General features: G+C 42.5%; 1 protein-coding gene across 1 annotated transcript in view; it reads left to right on the forward strand.

Annotated features, from left to right (window-relative positions):
• The window catches only part of smad4b (SMAD family member 4b), a 108,579-nt gene extending 104,562 nt beyond the window's left edge, over positions 1-4,017 (forward strand). Inside the window, exon 12 of the mRNA XM_063042619.1 lies at positions 176-4,017. Coding sequence (XP_062898689.1) covers positions 176-387 — 212 coding nt within the window. The 3' untranslated portion in view covers positions 388-4,017. The remainder of the gene's footprint in view (positions 1-175) is intronic.
• The last annotated feature ends 17,103 nt before the right edge of the window (positions 4,018-21,120 follow it).

Consider the following 21,120-nt stretch of genomic DNA (forward strand, 5'->3'; position numbering starts at 1 on the left):
TGACTGATTAGATATTTGCATTAACGAGCTGGTGTACCTCATTAAATGGCCACTGAGTGTACATAGACTGATTGTATATAAGATGACTGATGGGAAATTATAAAATACTAGTAGTTAAAAACAAATTGTAGTTTTACACAAGCTTTTGCAGTAATCTAATTGTTGTTATCTCCAGGTTTGTCAGCTGCAGCTGGAATTGGAGTGGACGATCTGCGACGTCTATGCATTCTCAGGATGAGCTTTGTTAAAGGCTGGGGACCTGATTACCCAAGACAAAGCATTAAAGAAACCCCTTGCTGGATTGAAATCCACCTGCACCGTGCCCTCCAGTTACTGGATGAAGTGCTTCACACCATGCCAATCGCAGAACCACAGCCCTTGGACTGAGTTCCTCTGTGCAGTTACCGTCTTGCTTGGGTGGGGTGAGGGAGAAGACTAGAGTTCTGCCTTGCTTAAAAACTGATCTATTTTACCATTGTTCACAATATGCTTTCAGAACAAAAAAAAAGGTATGCAAAAAGAAAACCAAACAAAACTACTGTTCATTTCTCTCAAGACAAGAAACCCAGTATTCCATCTTATGCCTTTGTTTTATAGCTAACCAGTTATATATAACTGGTGTTCCTGAAACTCTACCAGTATGTTTCTCAGCCTGTGTTATTTGTAACAGACTGCATTTTAGTTCCCAGAAACAGTTAGTTAATTAAGCCCATCACCCCTAGTGGGACATAGACCACCAACAGCAACTTGCCAGGGTTCTCTGTCCAGGGCCAGTACTTCAAGTTGTCTCCAGGTGTAGCCCATCTTCAAAGAGCCTTCCTGTCCCAGGGATGAGGTCTTTGGAGTTTATGTTGGTGTTTCTGTAGCGCTGGGCTTTTTACAGGATGGGTTTGCTAGCCCCATGCCCAATCCTCCTCCTTTCACAGCTGGGCTTGGGACCATTCATGGCGGAGTTTCCCAGGAATAATGCCTTCTCTTTATATTCTGTGAAGAAAGCTTAACTTGGTTTAGAAACAGGCCGTTAGCTTATTTTAAGTTAAGATACTTTTCTTGAATCCAAATTGAATATCTGGAGCGGTGGTGAAGAGATGGAGGGGTGTGTGGGGAAGAGGGAGATGGTGATTGAGAAGTTGGTGGGACAAATGAAGTGCAGGAGTGAACATTAATTAGTTGTTTTTGCTGCCTGTGTCAAGGGAGGCAGTAAAGGAGAGGATTTATTTTAAGTTAAGGAAAAGACATGGTTTATGATTTATAATTTAGAAATTTCAAAAACTGATTTAAAAAAATTGGTAGATGGATGGCAGCCTTCTATCGCATTGTAGTTCATGCATTAGTTCAAGGAAGCCAATCTCTTGCTACCCTTTACACATCCAGGCTTTCTTTATTTGAAAGAACACCTGTATTGGCACTTTATTCAAATTTCTGTGTATGTACTACACCCTTGAGAGATCTCCTCTCCAGAGAAATGTTTGTCTTGTACAGTCTGTTCTTTACCATTAATATAAGTTAGCTTCATTATTTTTTTCAGTTTGAATTTTCTTTACGATTTTTTTTCCATTTGGCCTGTTTTACTAACTTGCTTTGGCCAAAGTCTTCAGAATGTTCAGTTTCTTATCAGGAAAGAGGTTCCAAAAGGGGGTTAAAAATGATAAGGAGCCCAGTTCTTGTTAGTAACACTAAAGAATAGTGGAACTTTTCCCAGTAGCAGCTGACATTGAAACAGCTCTTTTCTTATCTTTATCAGCTAGCCCATCCTATTTTAACCAGCTACAGGGACAGGCTGGAAACGATAAACATCGTCAGTGATGTTCCCTGTGAGATGGGCTTTTGTTGATGGTGAATATTCCTACAATTTGCAGCCGAACCAAATTTTATTTTTAATAGCTCATACTTGTAGATCTTTTGAACTTCAATTTTTAAAAAAGAATTCACTAGTGTTGATCCTCAATGTAATCAGCCCTAAAACGGATCTTGGAAAATGACACCATCCGAAATTGCTTCTACCATTATCACCAGGTGTTTTATCGAGTGCAAATATTCTCGTCAGAGGCAGCCTAAATTTGAACAGTCAGAATCTGAATTATGTTATTGGATGTTTTCCAGTTTGGGTGGATGTGACGTATAAGTTCTGAGTATCATCCCTCTCTGAGGAAAAAATACCCAAAAGGGAGTGTGTCAATGACTACTTCACATCATTGAAATTTAAATTATTTCATTTCTTGCTCCGAATCAAAATTGGGTTTATCACTGGGATACAATGAAATTTGTTGTTTTGTGGTACAGGTACGTCTGCTAATTAGTTTCTGTGAAAGACAAACTACCACCATTTCAAGTGAATCCAAGTCTAAAATGGAGTGCATCTCTTATGAAATATTTGTCATTTTAACGGGAAGTAAAAGTGAAGATAGGAAACTATAAACTTACATGATTTTTCATCAACATCACATTGTCTTTGAATTACTTGTCAATAATGTTGAAGACATGACCATCTAGAAATGCAATAAGTGGAGTACAATAACTCAAAATATAAGATTTTTTTTTGCACACCCTCTTTAAAATGTTGAATCTGGAATTATCTACTTTCTGGTTACTGGCTATTATTTAAATTGAAAGTGATTTGCTACTGTAAAGTTTTTTTAAACTTTACTAAAGGGCAAAAGGGGAAATTGCTGGCAAACTTTTTTTCTCCTCCCGTTTTGATGTGTATGTGTGCACATTTTGCAAATTCTTTACACAATGCTTAGGCACCATTTGTAGCTAGAGACTACTAGAAAACCAAGTATTATTAGGTTACTTAAAGCAAAACATGGTAAAGGTCTGAAATATCTATCTAGAAATAGTAAAGAGAGTCCTTTTTCTTACATTAGAGTTGCATCGGATTATGGTATTTATTAAAACTAATGTGCAAGAGATCAGGCATTGACATTACATAGGTGAGGATGAAATAATGGTGATGAATTCCAATGAGGTGAATGAGTGCCTGTCTCACACGTCTATTTTAATTATTTGAATGGGGGGGGGGGAGATGTGAAACCTTGAACACAGATGTATTTAGGATACTATTTTCTTTCTACAAGTATATTTAAATCTAGGAATACATGTCACTTTGAAAATTACAAACTTTAAAAGGTGAGTTTAAGAAAAACTTATTCTTTATATCAAGACCAAGTCAATTTCTATGAGGCTATACAGCATTGTGGGCTCTTCTCATCATCTCTTCTGATAAATAGGGCACCACAGTACCATAGTGGTTAGCGTGAGGCTATTACAGCTTGGGGCATGGAGTTCGGACTTCAATTCTGGTGTTCTCCATAAAGTACATTCTTCCCGTGTGCATGTGGGTTTCCTCTAGGTGCTCTGGTTTCTTCCCACAGTCCAAAGACATTCTGGTTAGTAGGTTAAATGGTCATTGTAAATTGTCCTGTGATTAGACTAGGGTTAATCAGTGGGTTGCTGCACAGTGTGGCTCCAAGGACTGGAAGAACCTATTCCATGCTGTATGTCTAAATAAATAAAATGTATAAATTTTGTTGTAATAGACTAACAAAGGCTATTATGACATGACTGAGCTCAATTAAGGAAAAAAAATCCTGAAAAATAATTCTGCATCAAAATGGCAAAACGTTAATTGATGAAATGGTATCCATATTACTTTGACACCAAATCCATTATTAGTGAGAGTCAGGCATTCGGAAGTGTTCTTTGGAGTAACTATTTGGTGATGGAATGGCATTGACTGCACAAGGCAGCACTGAAAGCCTGTCTAAGGTAGAACAATTTTAACAAAAAATGTCATTAAACGTTTCAGTTGAGCAAGTAATGTATGCATTTTATCTTTTCAGCAACTAGTATAAATAAAATGTTTGCGAAGTATAATATTTTTCATTTTTACAGCCTCTTTCTTAAAATTATCTATAAATTTAGATATTCTATTCAACCTGAAATATTGTATATCTCCAAATAATGTAGACTTTGATTATATTCTGTAGGTGTGTAGACTGCAATAAATAATTTGCAGTTTGATTATGTCTCTTGATATGCTTAATTTGTATTGGTTAACGGGTCAAGGGTAAGATGGCGGCGCGTTCGATCACAGTGGCTTCTACGGGGTCAGTGAAAGGTGCCTTTCAAATGGATTTTTTACGATTGCAAGACCCTGCTGGACATTAAGTATCGCAGTCTACCCCATCAGCAAGTTGCTCATTGGCGGAGAACCCGAAGGATCTGGGCAGTGTGGACCGTGTTGCTGTCTGCATCAGAGAGGCGTCAGTAAGTGAAGGAGCTGTGCTGTCTAACTGCGAGTGAACATCTTGGTCACTTTTATTGTGATCGCAAGAGCCTGTTGGACATTATTATGTGTAATGCTTCAAATACAATTTGCTGATATATTGACGGACAGTGGGGAAGCTGCGTGGCCTCGGCTGTAGCAAGTTCTGGGCCTCAAGCCGTGGTGTCACCTGTTTACAGCTGCCCGCCCCCTAGTGTTTGCTCAGCAGAGGACAAGCTGTATTGTATTTGCAAACTTTGCCACATTCATGGAATCGGGGTCTTTTTGTGTGACTGTATCTTACTGCTTTGCTTTGTGCTGTGTGTGACTGTTGGTACTGGTGTGTTACACCTTGGCCTCGGAGTAACAGTATTTAGTTTGGCTGTGTTCGTGTATGGTTGAATGACAGTTAAACTTGAACCTGAACTGAAGGGTTCATCTGGTCTCTTAATACCATCCAGTTTGTTCAGTAGCAACTTTAAGATGTAAAGCAAACTAAAACTTCATAATGTATTAATTCATATAGTATTAATGGTAAGACTCTTGGCAGTGTGGAGGATCAGAGGGATCTTGGGGTCCGAGTCCATAGGACGCTCAAAGCAGCTGTGCAGGTTGACTCTGTGGTTAAGAAGGCATACGGTGTATTGGCCTTCATCAACTGTGGGATTGAGTTTAGGAACCGAGAGGTAATGTTACAGCTATATAGGACCCTGGTCAGACCCCGCTTGGAGTACTGTGCTCAGTTCTGGTCATCTCACTACAGGAAGGATGTGGAAACCATAGAAAGGGTGCAGAGGAGATTTACAAGGATGTTGCCTGGATTGGGGAGCATGCCCTATGAGAAAAGGTTGAGTGAACTCGGCCTTTTCTCCTTGGAGTGACTGAGGATGAGAGGTGACCTGATAGAGGTGTATAAGATGATGAGGGGCATTGATCATGTGGATAGTCAGAGGCTTTTTCCCAGGGCTGAAATGGCTAGCACGAGAGGACACAGTTTTAAGGTGCTTGGAAGTAGGTATAGAGGGGATGTCAGGGTTAAATTTTTTTAACAGAGTGGTGAGTGCGTGGAATGGGCTGCCAGCAATGGTGGTGGAGGCGGAAACGATAGGATCTTTTAAGAGACTCGAGGACAGGTACATGGAGCTCAGAAAAATAGAGGGCTATGGGTAACTCCAGGTAATTTCTAAGTAAGTACATATTCAGCATAGCCTTGTGGGCCGAAGGGCCTGTGTTGTGCTGTAGGTTTTCTATGTTTCTATGTAGTGTCACTGATACAGGTTATAAATCTGAAATCTGACTCAGGATGGTTTCTGATCTGCTTTTGTAGTGGTCTAAATATAGGAGCATAAGAAATAAGAACAGAAGTCGGCCATTTGGCCCGTCGAGCTTGCTCTGCTATTCAATAGGATTGTGGCTGACTCAGCTCCAGCTATCTGCCTTTTTCCGTAAACCTTTAAGTCTCCTGCTGTGCAAAAATCCATCTGAACTTGTCTAAGGGAGCCAGGGTAGTGCAGCAGTGTGCAGGACTATATTACAGCTTGGTGTGTTCCGGAGTTCAGAGGTCAATTCTGGCACCATTATGTCCACCCATTGAATGTGTGGGTTTCCTCCAGGTGCTCCAGTCCACAACCTAAAGATGTAAGAGGTAGATTAATTGGTCATTGTAAATTGTCCTGTGATTAGGTTAGGATTAATTGGGTTTGTCAGGGGTTGATGGGGCTCAAAAGGGCAGGAAGGCCCTATTCTGCACAGTATCGCTAAATAGATAAAATATATTTAATGAAGGAGCCTGGACAGAGAATTCCACAGATTCACTGCTCTCTGGGAGAAAATGTTTCCCCTCATCCCTGTTCTAAAGCAATGCCTCTGAATCTTGATACTATGTTCTCTAGTTCCAACCAATTTTGCCCTTTCATCAGCCTCTCCTTGCTAGGGTCTCACTACACATTGCCTTTGTTTGTAAACCAACTACCTCATTCTTTGCACCATCACTCTGGTTTCCAACCCCTGCCAAATTAGTTTAAACAGTCCCTAACAACTCCAGCAAACCTACCCACAAGGATATCGGATCCCCTTGGGTTCAGGTGTAACCCATCCCTTTTGTACAGGTGGTACCGTCCCCGGAAGAGATTCCAATGAACCCCTGCCCCCTGCACCAGTTCCTTAGCCATGCATTCACTTGCCAAATAATACGATTCTTATCCTCACTGGCAGCAATCTAAACACTGGCAGACTCAAAAGAATGGCCTTTTCAATAGCACTTGCATTATTTTTATTCACTCTTTCTGTTGAATCCTTCTCATTGATTGCTCTTTTGATTGGTCACTGCCCAACTCAATCTGCAGTATTGTAGCAACGCACATCAAAGTTGCTGGTGAACACAGCAGGCCATGCAGCATCTCTAGGAAGAGGTACAGTCGACGTTTCAGGCTGAAACCCTTCGTCAGGAGATGCTGCCTGGCCTGCTGCGTTCACCAGCAACTTTGATGTGTGTTGCTTGAATTTCTAGCATCTGCAGAATTCCTCGTGCTGGAGTATTGTATTCAGTTTTAGCTACCTACAAGAAAGATGTAAATAAGATTGAAAGAGTACAGAGAAAATTTACAAGGATGTTGCCAGGACTGGGACCTCTGGTGTTTGTGATGTATATAAATTACCTGGATGAAAATGTAGGTGAGTGGGTTATAAATTTGCAGATGATACCAAAATTGGTGGAGTTATGGACAGTGTAGAGGACTGGAAAAGAATACAGCGCAATATAGATCAGTTACAGATGGAGTTAAACCCAGATAAATGTGAGCAACACACATCAAAGTTGCTGGTGAACGCAGCAGGCCAGGCAGCATCTCTAGGAAGAGGTACAGTCGACTCGCACAGACTAGAGCAATGTGTGATTAAGTGCCTTGCTCAAGGACACAAACACGCAGCCACAGGTGAGGCCTGAACTAGCAACCTTGAGGTAACTAGACGAACGCCTCAACCACTTGGCCACGTGCCCAACACCAAATGGGAGAGACTGCACATACATCTGTTGCCTGGGTGCTTCATCAGTGCAGCTTTATGGGAGAGTGGCAAACAGAAAGCCACTGTTGAAAAAAAATTACATATGAAATCTTGGCTGGAGTTGGCCAGAAGGCATGTAAGAGAATCTGAAGTCAGCTGGAAGAAAGTTCTATCGTCCGATGAAACCGAAATTGAGCTTCTTGGCCATCAGACTAAACGCTATGTTTGGCATAAGCCAAACACTGCACATAATCAAAAAAACACTATCCCTACTGTGAAGCATAGAAACATAAAAAACCTACAGCACAATACAGGCCCTTCGGCCCACAAAGTTGTGCCGAACATGTCCCTACCTTAGAAATTACTAGGCTTACCTATAGCCCTCTATTTTACCAAGCTCCATGTACCTATCCAAAAGTCTCTTATGGTGGCCGCATCATGCTGTGGGGATGCTTCACTGCAGCAAGCCCTGGGACGCTTCTGAAGGTAGAGGGTAAAATGAATGCAACAAAATACAGGGAAATACTGGAGAACCTGATGCAGTCTGCAAGATCTGCAATTTGGTAGATTTGTTTTCCAGCAAGGCAATGACGCCAAACATAAAGCCAAAGCTACACAACAAAAAACAACGAAGTTAATGTCCTGGCGTGGTCATGTCAGAGTCCTGACCCCAATCCAATTGAAAATTTGTGGCTGGACTTGAAAAGGGCTGTTCACGCACTATCCTAGTGCAATCTGACAGAATCTGAGCAGTTTTGTAAAGAATGGGGAAAAGTTGCGGTGTCCAGATGTGCTGATCTGTCCACACAATCTCAAGGCTGTCATTGCTCTAAAGGTGCACCTAAATACTGACCTGAAGGGGTTGAATTCTTATGCAATCAATTATTTTGTGTTTTATATTTGTAATTAATTTAGATCACTTTGGAGAGATCTGTTTTCACTTTGATATGAAAGTCTTTTTCTATTGATCAATATCAAAAAATCCAAATTAAATCCACTGTGATTCAATGTTGTAAAATAATAAAATATGATAACTTGCAAGTGGGGGGGGGGGGTGAATACATTTTATAGGTGCTGTAGATAGAGTGGACAGAGAGAATCTGTTTCCCTGGATTGAAATGTCTAATATCAGGGGAGATGCAGTGAAGGTGAGAGGGGGTAGGTTCAAATGGGACATGAGGAGTAAGTTTTTTTTACTCGAGTCGTGGATCTGGAAATCGCTGCCTGGTATGCTGGTAGAAGCAAATGCATTGCAGGTTTTTAAGAGATGTTTGGTTAGGCACATTGATTGTAAGGAAGATGGAGGGATATGAACATGGTGTAGGTCGGAGGGATTAGTGTTTCAGTGTTTTACATTTGCTTTTTAGCTGGTTCAGCACAACATTTTGGGCTGATTAGCTTGTTCCTGTGTTATACCGTTCTATGTTCCTCAGTACCCAACTCAGTGCTGTGTCTGTCTCCTGAGTGAATATAGATACAAAGAATTAATTTAAGAACTCCCCCATCTACTTTGGCTCCATACATAGATTACCATTCTGATCTTCCAGAAGACCTACATTGTCCCTTGCAACACACATCAAAGTTGCTGGTGAACACAGCAGGCCAGGCAGCATCTCTAGGAAGAGGTACAGTCGACGTTTCAGGCCGAGACCCTTCGTCAGGGCTAACTGAAGGAAGAGTGAGTAAGGGATTTGAAAGGGGGAGGGGGAGATCCAAAATGATAGGAGAAGACAGGAGGGGGAGGGATGGAGCCGAGAGCTGGACAGGTGATAGGCAAAAGGGATACGAGAGGATCATGGGACAGGAGGTCCGGGAAGAAAGACAAGGGGGGAGGGACCCAGAGGATGGGCAAGGGGTATATTCACAGGGACAGAGGGAGAAAAAAGGAGAGTGAGAGAAAGAATGTGTGTATAAAAATAAGTAACAGATGGGGTACGAGGGGGAGGTGGGGCATTAGCGGAAGTTAGAGAAGTCGATGTTCATGCCATCAGGTTGGAGGCTACCCAGACGGAATATAAGGTGTTGTTCCTCCAACCTGAGTGTGGCTTCATCTTTACAGTAGAGGAGGCCGTGGATAGACATGTCAGAATGGGAATGGGATGTGGAATTAAAATCTGTGGCCACTGGGAGATCCTGCTTTCTCTGGTGGTCAGAGCGTAGGTGTTCAGCAAAGCGGTCTCCCAGTCTGTGTTGGGTCTCACCAGTATATAAAAGGCCACATTGGGAGCACCGGACGCAGTATATCACCCCAGCCGACTCACAGGTGAAGTGTTGCCTCACCTGGAAGGACTGTTTGGGGCCCTGAATGGTGGTAAGGGAGGAAGTGCAAGGGCATGTGTAGCACTTGTTCCGCTTACACGGATAAGTGCCAGGAGGGAGATCAGTGGGGAGGACGAATGGACAAGGGAGTCGTGTAGGGAGCGATCCCTGCGGAATGCAGGAGGGGGAGAGGGAAATAAGTGCTTAGTGGTGGGATCCTGTTGGAGGTGGCGAAAGTTACGGAAAATCTTCTATCATTTTGGATCTCCCCTCCCCCTCCAACTTTCAAATCCCTTACTCACTCTTCCTTCAGTTAGTCCTGACGAAGGGTCTCGGCCTGAAGTGTCGACTGCACCTCTTCCTAGAGATGCTGCCTGGCCTGCTGCGTTCACCAGCAACTTTGATGTGTGTTGCTTGAATTTCCAGCATCTGCAGAATTCCTGTTGTTTGCGTTTTATTGTCCCTTGCAATCGTTTTGCTCTTAATCCCTTGGGATTCACCTTCACCTTGACAGCTAGAGCAACCACACCCCTTCTTTTAGCCCTCCTAATGTGTGGGTGATGGTAGGGAAGCTGGAGCACCTGTGGAAAGAGAAATGATAGTATTTCAGTTTGAAGAACTTTCATTGGAACTAAGAGAAAACAAACTAGTAGAGAGTAGAGAAAGGCGGGTAACCAAGGAAAGGGTAATGGAGCCATTAAATGGATGGCTTATCAACACACACACCACAAAATTGGTGATATTGTTGTCTGACCTGCTGTGCCCAGGGATTCGAATATACAACTGGAATGAAGTAAAGAGGAATGCCAATTAAAATGAAATAAAGTTCAAAGAAAAATATTATCTAGAATTGACAAATTCAATAGACATTCAGTGCCAACTCTATTAGTTACACCTACTTGTTAATGTGAATATCTAATCAACCAATCATGTGACAGCAGCTGAATGCATAAAAGCATGCAGACATGGTCAAGAGGTTCGGTTGTTGTTCGGATCAAACATCAGAATGGGGAACACACACAAAATGCTGGAGGAAATCCGCAGGCCAGGCAGCATCCATGGAAAAGAGTGAACAGTCGATGTTTTCAGCCGAGACTCGTCATGAGACCTGATGAAGGCTCTGTGCCCGAAACATCAACTATTTATTATTTTCTGTGGATGCTGTCTGGCCTGCTGAGTTCTTCCAGCATTTTGTGTGTGTTGCCTGGATTTCCAGCATCTGCAGATTTTCTCTTTTGTTTGTGATCAGAATGGGGAAGAAATGTGATCTAAGTGACTTTGACTGTGCAGTGATTGTTGGTGCCAGAGGGAATGGTTTGAGCATCTCAGTAACTGCTGATGTCCTGTGATTTTCACACATACAGTCTCTAATGTTTACACCAAATGGTGTGAGAAATATAAAACGTCCAGTGTGGTAGTTCTGTGGGTGAAAGCAGCTTGCTAATGAGAGAAATCAGAGGAGAATGGCCAGGCTGCTCCAAGATTGAGGGGGGATCTGATTGAAACGTATAAGATCCTAAAGGGATTGTACAGGCTAGATGCAGGAAGATTGTTCCCGATGTTGGGGAAGTCCAGAATGAGGGGTCACAGTTTGAGGATAGAGGGGAAGCCTTTTAGGACCGAGATTAGGAAAAACTTCTTCACACAGAGAGTGGTGAATCTGTGGAATTCTCTGCCACAGGAAACTGTTGAGGCCAGTTCATTGGCTATATTTAAGAGGGAGTTAGATATGGCCCTTGTGGCTACGGGGGTCAGGGGGTATGGAGGGAAGGCTGGGGGGGGGGGTTCTGAGTTGGATGATCAGCCATGATCATAATAAATGGCGGTGCAGGCTCGAAGGGCCGAATGGCCTACTCCTGCACCTATTTTCTGTTTCTATGTTTCTATATTACAACAGTGGTGTGCAGAGGGAGCATCTCAGAACACACATGTTGAACTATGAAGTGGCTGGGATACAACAGAAGTTCATGAATATACACACTGCGGCCACTTTATTAGGTACCCCCCCCCTAACCCCATCAAGCATTCCTCCAATCACCTTACAATTCTGTCCATTTGTATTAGCCATCTCTGCCTTGGAAAAAGCCCCAGACTGGCAAACTGATCTATGCCTCTTATCATCTTATACACTGGGGTGGAAATGCCTTATACAAGAGTGGCATACTTCTGAGAGGTCAGAGATTGGTGGGTGCATGGACCGCCTGGCAGGTGCAGTGGTAGAGACAGATACATTAAGGGCATTTAAGAAACTCATAGGCAGGCACATGGATGAGGACAAAATGGAGGGCTGTGTAGGAGGGAAGGGTTTGATTGATCTTGGAGTAGGTTAGAGTGTGGGCAGGATATTGAGGGCTAAGGGCCCTGAACTGCGCTGTAGTGTTCTAGTCCTGCAGAACATACTTGATACCAACTCTAACAGATGCCATGTGTGAGCCATGGAAATCTGTGAACCCACCGTGTGGCTTCCTGAAACATTGTTCCAGTCAGAGGCATAGATGAGCTGAACTGTATCTAATGTTGATGTTTAATGAGTATTCAGTCATGAATCTTTCTCCAGTCAACGCAGAATCAATCTTTACAGAGAGCTCTTAAAATTATGCAAAACATTTAGTTCACTTTGGAAGTAGAGTTCCATACATGAATCAGATGTCCATCGGCTATAACTATGCAAAAGAGGGTAAATAACCTTTGACCCAGAATCAAACCACACAAATTCCTCAGGAAAAACATTAATTTCTTATAAAGAGCTACCCACAAATGTAACAGGAACTAGTATAAACCATAAAATCATAAGACTGAGGAGCTGAATTAGGCTTTTTGGCCCATTGAATGTGCTCTGCCATTCCATCATGACTGATTAATTAACCCTCCCAATCTCCCAATGCCATTGTCCTGCCATTCCCCTGTAACCTTTGATGCCATTACTAATCAACCTGTTCTAAATATACCCAATGATTTGACCTTCACAACTGTCTGTGGCAATGAATTCCTTCCTCTGGCTAAAGAAATTCCTCCTCATCCCCATTCTAAATGGATATCCCTCTATTCTGAGGCTGTGTCCTCTGGTCCTATACTCCCCCACCATAGAAAACATCTCCACATCCACTCTATCAAGGCCTTTCACCATTTGATAGGTTTCAATGAGGTGACACCGCATTCTTCTGAATTCCAGTGAACACAGGCCCCAAGCTATTTAATCCTGGAATCATTTACCAATCGACTGGACCCTGACCCCAATCTAAGCATCAGCCTCCCCTCATTAAACAAAGTCATGTTCTCCATTAAGGCAATCCACCATAACATCCCAGAGGCTTTTTCCCAGAGCTGAAATGGCCAATATGAGAGGGCACAGTTTTAAGTTGCTTGGAAGCAGGTACAGAGGGGATGTCAGGGTTAAGTTTTTTATGCAAAGTGGTGAGTGTGTGGAATGGGCTGCTGGTGGTGGAGGCGGATACGATAGGATCTTTTAAGAGACTCCTGAACAGGTACATGGAGCTTAAAAAAAAAGAGGGCTATTGGTAACCCTAGGTAGTTTCTAAAGTAGGTAAATGTTCAGCACAGCATTGTGGGCCGAAGGGCCTGTATTGTGCTGTAGGTTTTCCATGTTTCTATCCCAGATTAGGTTTTGTGGTGATCAACGAGTGACAAAGGGAGAAGGATTGTGAGGTGTGGATCCTGGACTGGTCTCTACCTGAGGACCCACCAATAGACAATCCCTTTGGAGAACATCATACTTGGCTCAAGTGATCATACTACACTAAATCTCCAAAGACCTTTGCAAAATAAATGAGTGAGGGATAGAGTTCTCCTTACCAATGAATTTTTTTTTACTATTGTTTTGGATGATTTGCAGTGTGAATAAGCAATTTAAAAGATAGCAAATAGGAGTAGGTGTCCAAAGCAATTTAATTTTATTTATTTGCTTGTTAATGTAGCATAACATTTCATGTTCTCAGTAATTTTTTATTTGCACAATTTGTCAGCCGGAGACTCTTTTCCCCGGCACGGCAACAGCAAATACGAGGGTGATTGGAGGAAGCTGTTAGATTGATCTTAAAGTAGATTCAAAAATCATGGGCCAAAGGGCCTGTACTGAGCTGTATGTTAATATTCAACATTTTTCGGATTGATTGTTTGTCAGTCTTTGTTCTTGTACCATTTTTTGTAAGCTCCGTTGTATTTCTTTATTTTCCTGTGAACACCTGTAAGAAAATGAATCTCAGGGTTGTATATGATAACATATACATACTTGAATAATAAATTTATGTTCAAAAAGGTTTGCACAACTTCAGTCGACGAGTGAAATTTTATTCTGTTTGAAGAATTTGCACTAAAGTCAAAGAAGAAACATGTTGTTTTCAAACTTTAGGCAAAATAAAGATTATAAATTAGCTATAGCTGCCACTGATGGGTAAACATTGAACATTCTGCTTGAGAATTGTTTGGTAATAACCAGCAAGAAATGAACAGAGCACCCTCTACTGGTATAACAGCATATGACAAATAATTGAAGGCCACAAACTAAGAAGTGATTAAACACAATTTCTAGAGTTCAGAGACAAAGATCAAATCAAGGGAGTACTGAAATTTGGTTTGAAAGAGTACTAGATTCAAATGTCTAAAGAATCAAAATCAGAAGCAGGTTTAATATCACTGGCATATATAATGAAATTTGTTTCACAGCAAAAGAGCATTACAATACGTAATAAAAACTACAAATTACAATAAGAACTTTATATACATTATACATATACAATATCATAGGGTGTCTAAGACAGTACTTTAGTAATTTTATGTATTGTACTGTACTGCTGTTCCCCCCCCAAAAAAAACATTTCATGACATATGTGAGTGATGATTTTGATACGGGTCTCTATTTTGAACTGAGAGGGGGAAGGGGGCAGGGAGAGGGGAATCATGGTTGGGAAAAGGGAAAAGGAGAAGGGATGGAGCAGGAAGCACCAGAGAGACATTCTGTAATGATCAATAAACCAATTGTTTGGAATCAAATGATTCCTGGTGTCTCAGGGCTGGGTGTGTCTACACCTGTGGCACTCCTCCTCTGCCACCTGTCCCACACCCATCTCACAGCACTCCACCATCACCATTCCCAACACCCTTTGCTCCCGCCAGATTTACAAACTCGCTCTCTACTCCATGTTGACAAATACAGTACTGTGCAACAGTCTCAGGCACCCTAGCTATATATACAGTAAGCGCCTGACTTTTTCACAGTACTATATATATATAATTTATCAGACGATGTGCTGAAGGGCCTGTTTCTGTGCTGTAGTTGTTCTACGATCAAATTAGTGTGAAAAGAGAGCAAAAAATAGTGAGGCAGTGTACATTCATAAATTTGATGGTGGAGGGGAAGAAGCTGTTCCTAAAATGTTGTATGTGTTTCTTCAGGCTCCTGTACCTCCTCCTTGATGGTAGCAATGAGAAGAGGGCATGTCCTGGGTGATGAGAGTTCCTGCCGATGACAACAGTTCCCAACATCCATATCCGTACACTGTACAATTGTTTCACTTGTCTTATCCAAGATTTGTGATCAGTATCTCAACATTAGCATATCTCCACGCAAACTGTTGTACGAATACAGTGGTGCTAGAAAGTTTGTGAACCCTGTAGAATTTTCTCTATTTTTGCATTAATATGACCTAAAGTGTGGTCAGATCTTCATGTTAAGTCCCAAGACTAGATAAAGAGAACCCAATTAAATAAATATTATACTTGTTCATTTATTTATTGAGAAAAATGATCCAATATTACATGTATTTGTTGGAAAAAGTATGTGGACCTTTGCTTTCAGTGACTGGTGTGACCCCCTTGTACAGCAATAACTTCAAACGAACATTTCTGGTAACTGTTGATCGGTCCTGCACATCGGCTTGGAGTCTGGGATGTTGGTGGACTTCCGCAACATTTCTATAGGATTAAGGTAAGGACTTTGATTTGGCCATTCCAAAATACAATGTTTCTTCTTTTTAAACTATTCTGTTGTTGATTTACTCTTGTATTTTGGATCATTGTCTTGTTGCATTATCCAACTTCTATTAAGCTTCAGGTGATGGACTGCTATGCTGACATTCTCCAGTAAAATGTCTTGATACAATTTTGAATTTATTGTTCCCTCAACGATTGAAAGTTGTCCAGGCCCTGAGGCAGCAAAGCAGCCCCAAACCATGATGTTCTTTCCACCGTGCTTCACAGTTGGGATGAAGTTTTGGTGTTGGTGTGCAATGCCCTTTTTCCTCCAAACATAGCAATGTGCATTTCTGCCAAAAAGTCCACCTTCTGTCTCATCTGTCCACAGAACATTCTCCCGGAAGAACATCCAGATTGTCTTTTGCAAACTTGAGACATGCAGCAATGTTTGTTTTGGAGAGTAGTGGTTTCCTCCGTGGTGTCCTTCCATGAACATCATTCTTGTTCAGTGTTTTTCTTATAGTGGACACATGAGCAGAGACTTTAGCAAGTTCTAGAGATTTCTGCAGGTCTTTTGCTGTTACCTTGGGTTCTTCTTCACCTCCTTCAGCATTGCATGTTGTGCTTTTGGTGTGATTTTTGCAGGTTGCCCACTCCTAGGGAGAGTAGCAACAGTACTGAGTTTCCTCCATTTGTAGACAATTTCTCTTACTATGGACAGATGAACACTCAGGTCTTTAGAAATGCTTTTGTAGCCTTTTCCAGCTTCATGCTTCTCCACAATTCTTCTTCTAAGGTCCACTGAAAGTTTTTTGATCGAGGCATGATGCACATAAACAGATCTTTCTTGAGACCAGGCTTTGTCAGTAACCTGACTTTGTGTGTTTTTTTTTCTATAGTACAGGGCACCTCTACAATCCGCACATCCAATATCATCTCATTGATTGGAACACCTGACTTCAAATAGCTTTTGTAGAAATCATTACCCCAGTGGTTCACATACTTTTTCCAACAAATACATGTAATATTGGATCATTTTTCTTAATAAATAAATGAGCAAGTATAATGTTTATTTGTGTTATTTATTTAATTGGGTTCTCTTTATCTAGTTTTAGGTCTTACATGAAGTTCTAATCAGCTGAGTGATGATGGCTTTAAACGGCGACTCCTTTGTTTGCATTTTCAGACGCAGCTCTAGTTCTATCTTTGATATCTCTTTTTCTCCCTTTCAAGGTTCTTTTGAAGGCTCTGGCCTGGAGTTACACTCTAACTTTGGTTCTTTGGGAATGGGACCAGCTCTCAGGGCATCATGGCCGGCCACTTTTCGATATTCCAAGGACGCGGCCTGGAGGATTAACGCACCTTCAGGGTGCCGGATTTTCGTGGCTCTGGAAGTGGGCAGATTCAAGGCTGGTGCCACCACTGCCGACTGATGCGTCGGGGGAGAACAAGGAAGGTCGGAAGCAGTGTGCCTGCTGTTGTCTGCGTGCCCAGAGGTACAGAGCTCAGAAAAAGTGACACAACAGACTTTGAACACCATAAATCAGCGAGTTGTTTTGTTATGTCTCCCCTCTCACTGTGAAATGGGGACACCCTTTTTTCCCTTATTAGAGAGAGAGAAAGAGCCTGTGGTATGTCGAATACTGGGTGAACGAGTAGTCTTTGGGTACTGCAGATCTGTGTCTTTATTGATGCTTTGTTGCATGTTTGAGTGATTGGTGGGGGGGGGCACCAATGCTTTTTTGCTGGTGGGGGTGGGGTCATTGCCCTGCTGCTGTTTATGCGTGGGGAAGGGAGCTGGGGGGCTTTGGGGCTCTAAGACTTAACTGTCATTCATTCTTTAAGGTACTCCTCTTTTCACGGATGTTTGCAAAGAAAAAGAATTTCAGGATGTATGTTGTATACATTTCACTGACATTAAATGTACCTACTGAAACCTATTTGTGAATCCTATGGCCGCAGACAGTGAGGAGGCAGACAGAGGCGAGGCAGGTTTGGGGGGTGAGCTGTGCTGGACCACAGTGAGGCGCGATGTGTTTGAGCCGCAGATGGAGACGGAGTTCGTGTCGCTGCCGGAGAGAGAGTGAGCAATTTGGAGGGGAGTCGACGAGGAAGAGATGGATGCCGTCCACCTAAGCCAGGTGCGGGGTTGTTGGCTCACCCTAAGTGGCGATCTGATTTGGCGAGATTGGAACTGAGTGGCCTAAGCAAGTCCGGGTGCTGGAGTGTGGCACTACTCAGCACTCGGACAATTTAAACGCTGGCCCAGATAGACTGAAAGCCCGAGGGTTGGGCTAATTTTGCTTGCTCTACTGCGAATGTTCATTCCTTAGCCTGTGGCACTGAGGCTGTGGACTGATCTGGCTGTTGTGTGTTTCTGGCCCCCTGGCGTCATGTTCTCGGGATCAGGGTTTGGGCCTACTCTGGCTGCTCCAGGAGTGGATCTGAACTCAGTCTGGTTTTAGATGTTGTTGGCTTGCCCCTATTGTTTGCATAATATGTATTTTCCCGCTCTTTCTCTGCACAGTGGATTTTGGTCTGTTTTTAAAATTGGGTTATTTGGGTTTCTTGCTTTGTGACTGGTTGTAAGTAAATTCCAAGCAGTATTATTTATACATTCTTTGATAATAAATATGATTTGAATCTTGAATCCTTGTAGATTTCCTCTGCACTCTTTCAATCTTATTTATGTATTGAAAGAGTGAGCAGCTTCAAGTTCCTGGGGGTCAAGATCTCTGAGGATCTAACCTGGTCCCAACATATTGATGTAGTTATAAAGAAGGCAAGACAGTGGCTATACTTTATTAGGAGTTTGAAGAGATTTGGCATGTTGACAAATACACTCAAAAACCTCTATAGTTGTACCGTGGAGAGCATTCTGACAGGCTGCATCACTGTCTGGTATGGAGGGGGCTACTGCACAGGACCGAAAGAAGCTGCAGAGGGTTGTAAAGCTAGTCAGCTCCATCTTGGGCACTAGCCTACAAAGTACCCAGGACATCTTCAGGGAGCGGTGTCTCAGAAAGGCAGTGTTCATTATTAAGGACGTCCAGCACCCAGGGCATGCCCTTTTCTCACTGTTACCATCTGGTAGAAGATACAGAAGCCTGAAGGCACACACTCAGTGATTCAGGAACAGCTCCTTCCTCTCTGCCATCCAATTCCTGAATGGACATTGAATCTTTGGACACTACCTCACTTTTTAAAAATATACAGTATTTCTATTTTTGCATGTTTTTAAAAAATGTATTCAATATACGTATACTGTAATTGATATACTTATTTATTATTTTTTTCTCTCTGCTAGATTATGTATTGTATTGAACTGCTGCTGCTAAGTTAACAAATTTCGAGTCACATGTCGGTGATAATAAACCCAATTCTGATTATATCTTTACTGTAGGTAGGTGACTAAAACTGCACACAATAATTAGGCCTCACCAATGTCTCGTACAACATCAACATCCCAACTTCTGTCATCACTCTGACTTACGAAGGCCAATGTGCCAAAAACTTTTCTTACGACCCTATCTATTTGTGATGCCACTTTCGAGGAATTATGGCTCTGTATTTCCAGATCCCTCTGTTCTACCACAATCCTCACTGTTCTTGATCTGAGATTTATTCCTTTCTGCATTTTCAGTTCATAAGACCATAAGATATAGGAGAAGAATTAGGCCATTTGGCCCATGTAGTCTGCTCCACCATTCCATCATGGCATCATAGGAACAGACAAGTTAGAAAAGTGTTTAATTGGAGTAAGGGGAATTATGAGGCTATGAGGCAGGAACTTGGAAGTTAAATTGAGAACAGATGTTCTCAGGGAAAGGTACGGAAGAAATGTGGCAAATGTTCAGAGGATATTTGTGTGGAGTTCTGTATAGGTATGTTCCAACGAGACAGGGAAGTTATGGTAGGGTACAGGAACCATGGTGTACAAAGGCTGTAGTAAATGTAGTCAAGAAGAAAAGAAAAGCTTACAACAGGTTCAGAGAGCTAGGTAGCGTTAGAGATCTAGAAGATTATAAGGCTAACAGGAAGGAGCTTAAGAGGAAATTAGGAGAGCCAGAAGGGGCCATGAGAAGGCCTTGGCAGGCAGGATTAAGGAAAACCCCAAGGCGTTCTATAAGTATGTGAAGAGCAATAAGATAAGACGTGAAAGAATAGGACCTATCAAGTGTGACAGTGGGAAAGTGTGTATGGAACGAGAAGAAATAGCAGAGGTACTTAATGAATACTTTACTTCAGTATTCACTACGGAAGAAGATCTTGGTGATTGTAGTGATGCAGTGGACTGAAAAGCTTGAGCATGTAGTTATTAAGAAAGAGGATGTGCTGGAGCTTTTGGAAAGCATCAAGTTGCATGAGTCGCTGGGACCGGATGAGATGTACCCCAGGCTACTGTGGGAGGTGAAGGAGGAGATTGCTAAGCCTCTGGCGATGAACTTTGCATCATCAATGGGGACGGGAGAGGTTCCGGAGGATTGGAAGGTTGCAGATGTTGTTCTCTTATTCAAGGAAGGGAGTAGAGATAGCCCAGGAAATTATAGACCAGTGAGTCTTACTTCAGTGGTTGGTAAGCTGATGGAGAAGATCCTGAGAGGCAGGACTTATGAACATTTGGAGAGGTATAATATGATTAGGAATAGTCAGCATGGCTTTGTCAAGGGCAAGTCGTGCCTTACGAGCCTGATTGAATTTTTTCAGGATGTGACTAAACACTTTGATGAAGGAAGAGCAGCAGATGTAGTGTATATGGATTTCAGCAAGGCATTTGATAAGGTACCCCATGCCAGGCTTATTGAGAAAGTAAGCAGTTATGGGATCCAAAGGAACATTGCTTTGTGGATCCAGAACTGGCTTGCCTACAGAAGGCAAAGAGTGGTTGTAGATGGGTAATATTCTGCATGGAGGTCGATGACCAGTGGTGTGCCTCAATGTACCCCTACTCTTGGTGATTTTTATAAATGACCTGGATGGGAAACTGGAGGGATGGGTTAGTAAGTTTGCTGATGACATAAAGGTTGGGGGTGTTGTGGATAGTGTGGAGGGATGTCAGAGGTTACAGCGGGACATTGACAGGATGCAAAACTGGGCTGAGAAGTGGCAGATGGAGTTCAACCTAGGTAAGTGTGAGGTGGTTCATTTTGGTAGGTCAAATATGATGGCAGAATATAGTATTAATGGTAAGACTCTTGGCAGTGTGGAGGATCAGAGGGATCTTGGGGTCTGAGTCCATAGGACACTCAAAGCTGCTGTCCTTTGAGTATTCGCCTTCACCAACCATGGGATTGTGTTTAGGAGCCGAGAGGTAATGTCACAGCTTCACAGGACCCTGGTCAGACCCTACTTGGAGTACTGTGCTCAGTTTTGGTCATCTCACTACAGGAAGGATGTGGAAGCCATAGAAAGTGTGCAGTGGAGATTTACAAGGATGTTGCCTGGATTGGGGAGCATGCCTGATGAAGACAGGTTGAGTGAACTCAGCTTTTTCTCCTTGGAGTGACGGAGGATGAGAGGTGATCTGATAGAGGTGTATAAGATGATGAGAGGCATTGATCGTGTGGATAGTCAGGGGCTTTTTCCCGGGGCTGAAGTGGTTGCCACAAGAGGACACAAGTTTAAGGTGCTTGAGAGTAGGTACAGAGGAGATGTCAGGG

Source organism: Mobula hypostoma, chromosome 3 (genome assembly GCF_963921235.1).
Source record: "Mobula hypostoma chromosome 3, sMobHyp1.1, whole genome shotgun sequence".
Classification (NCBI taxonomy): domain Eukaryota; kingdom Metazoa; phylum Chordata; class Chondrichthyes; order Myliobatiformes; family Myliobatidae; genus Mobula; species Mobula hypostoma.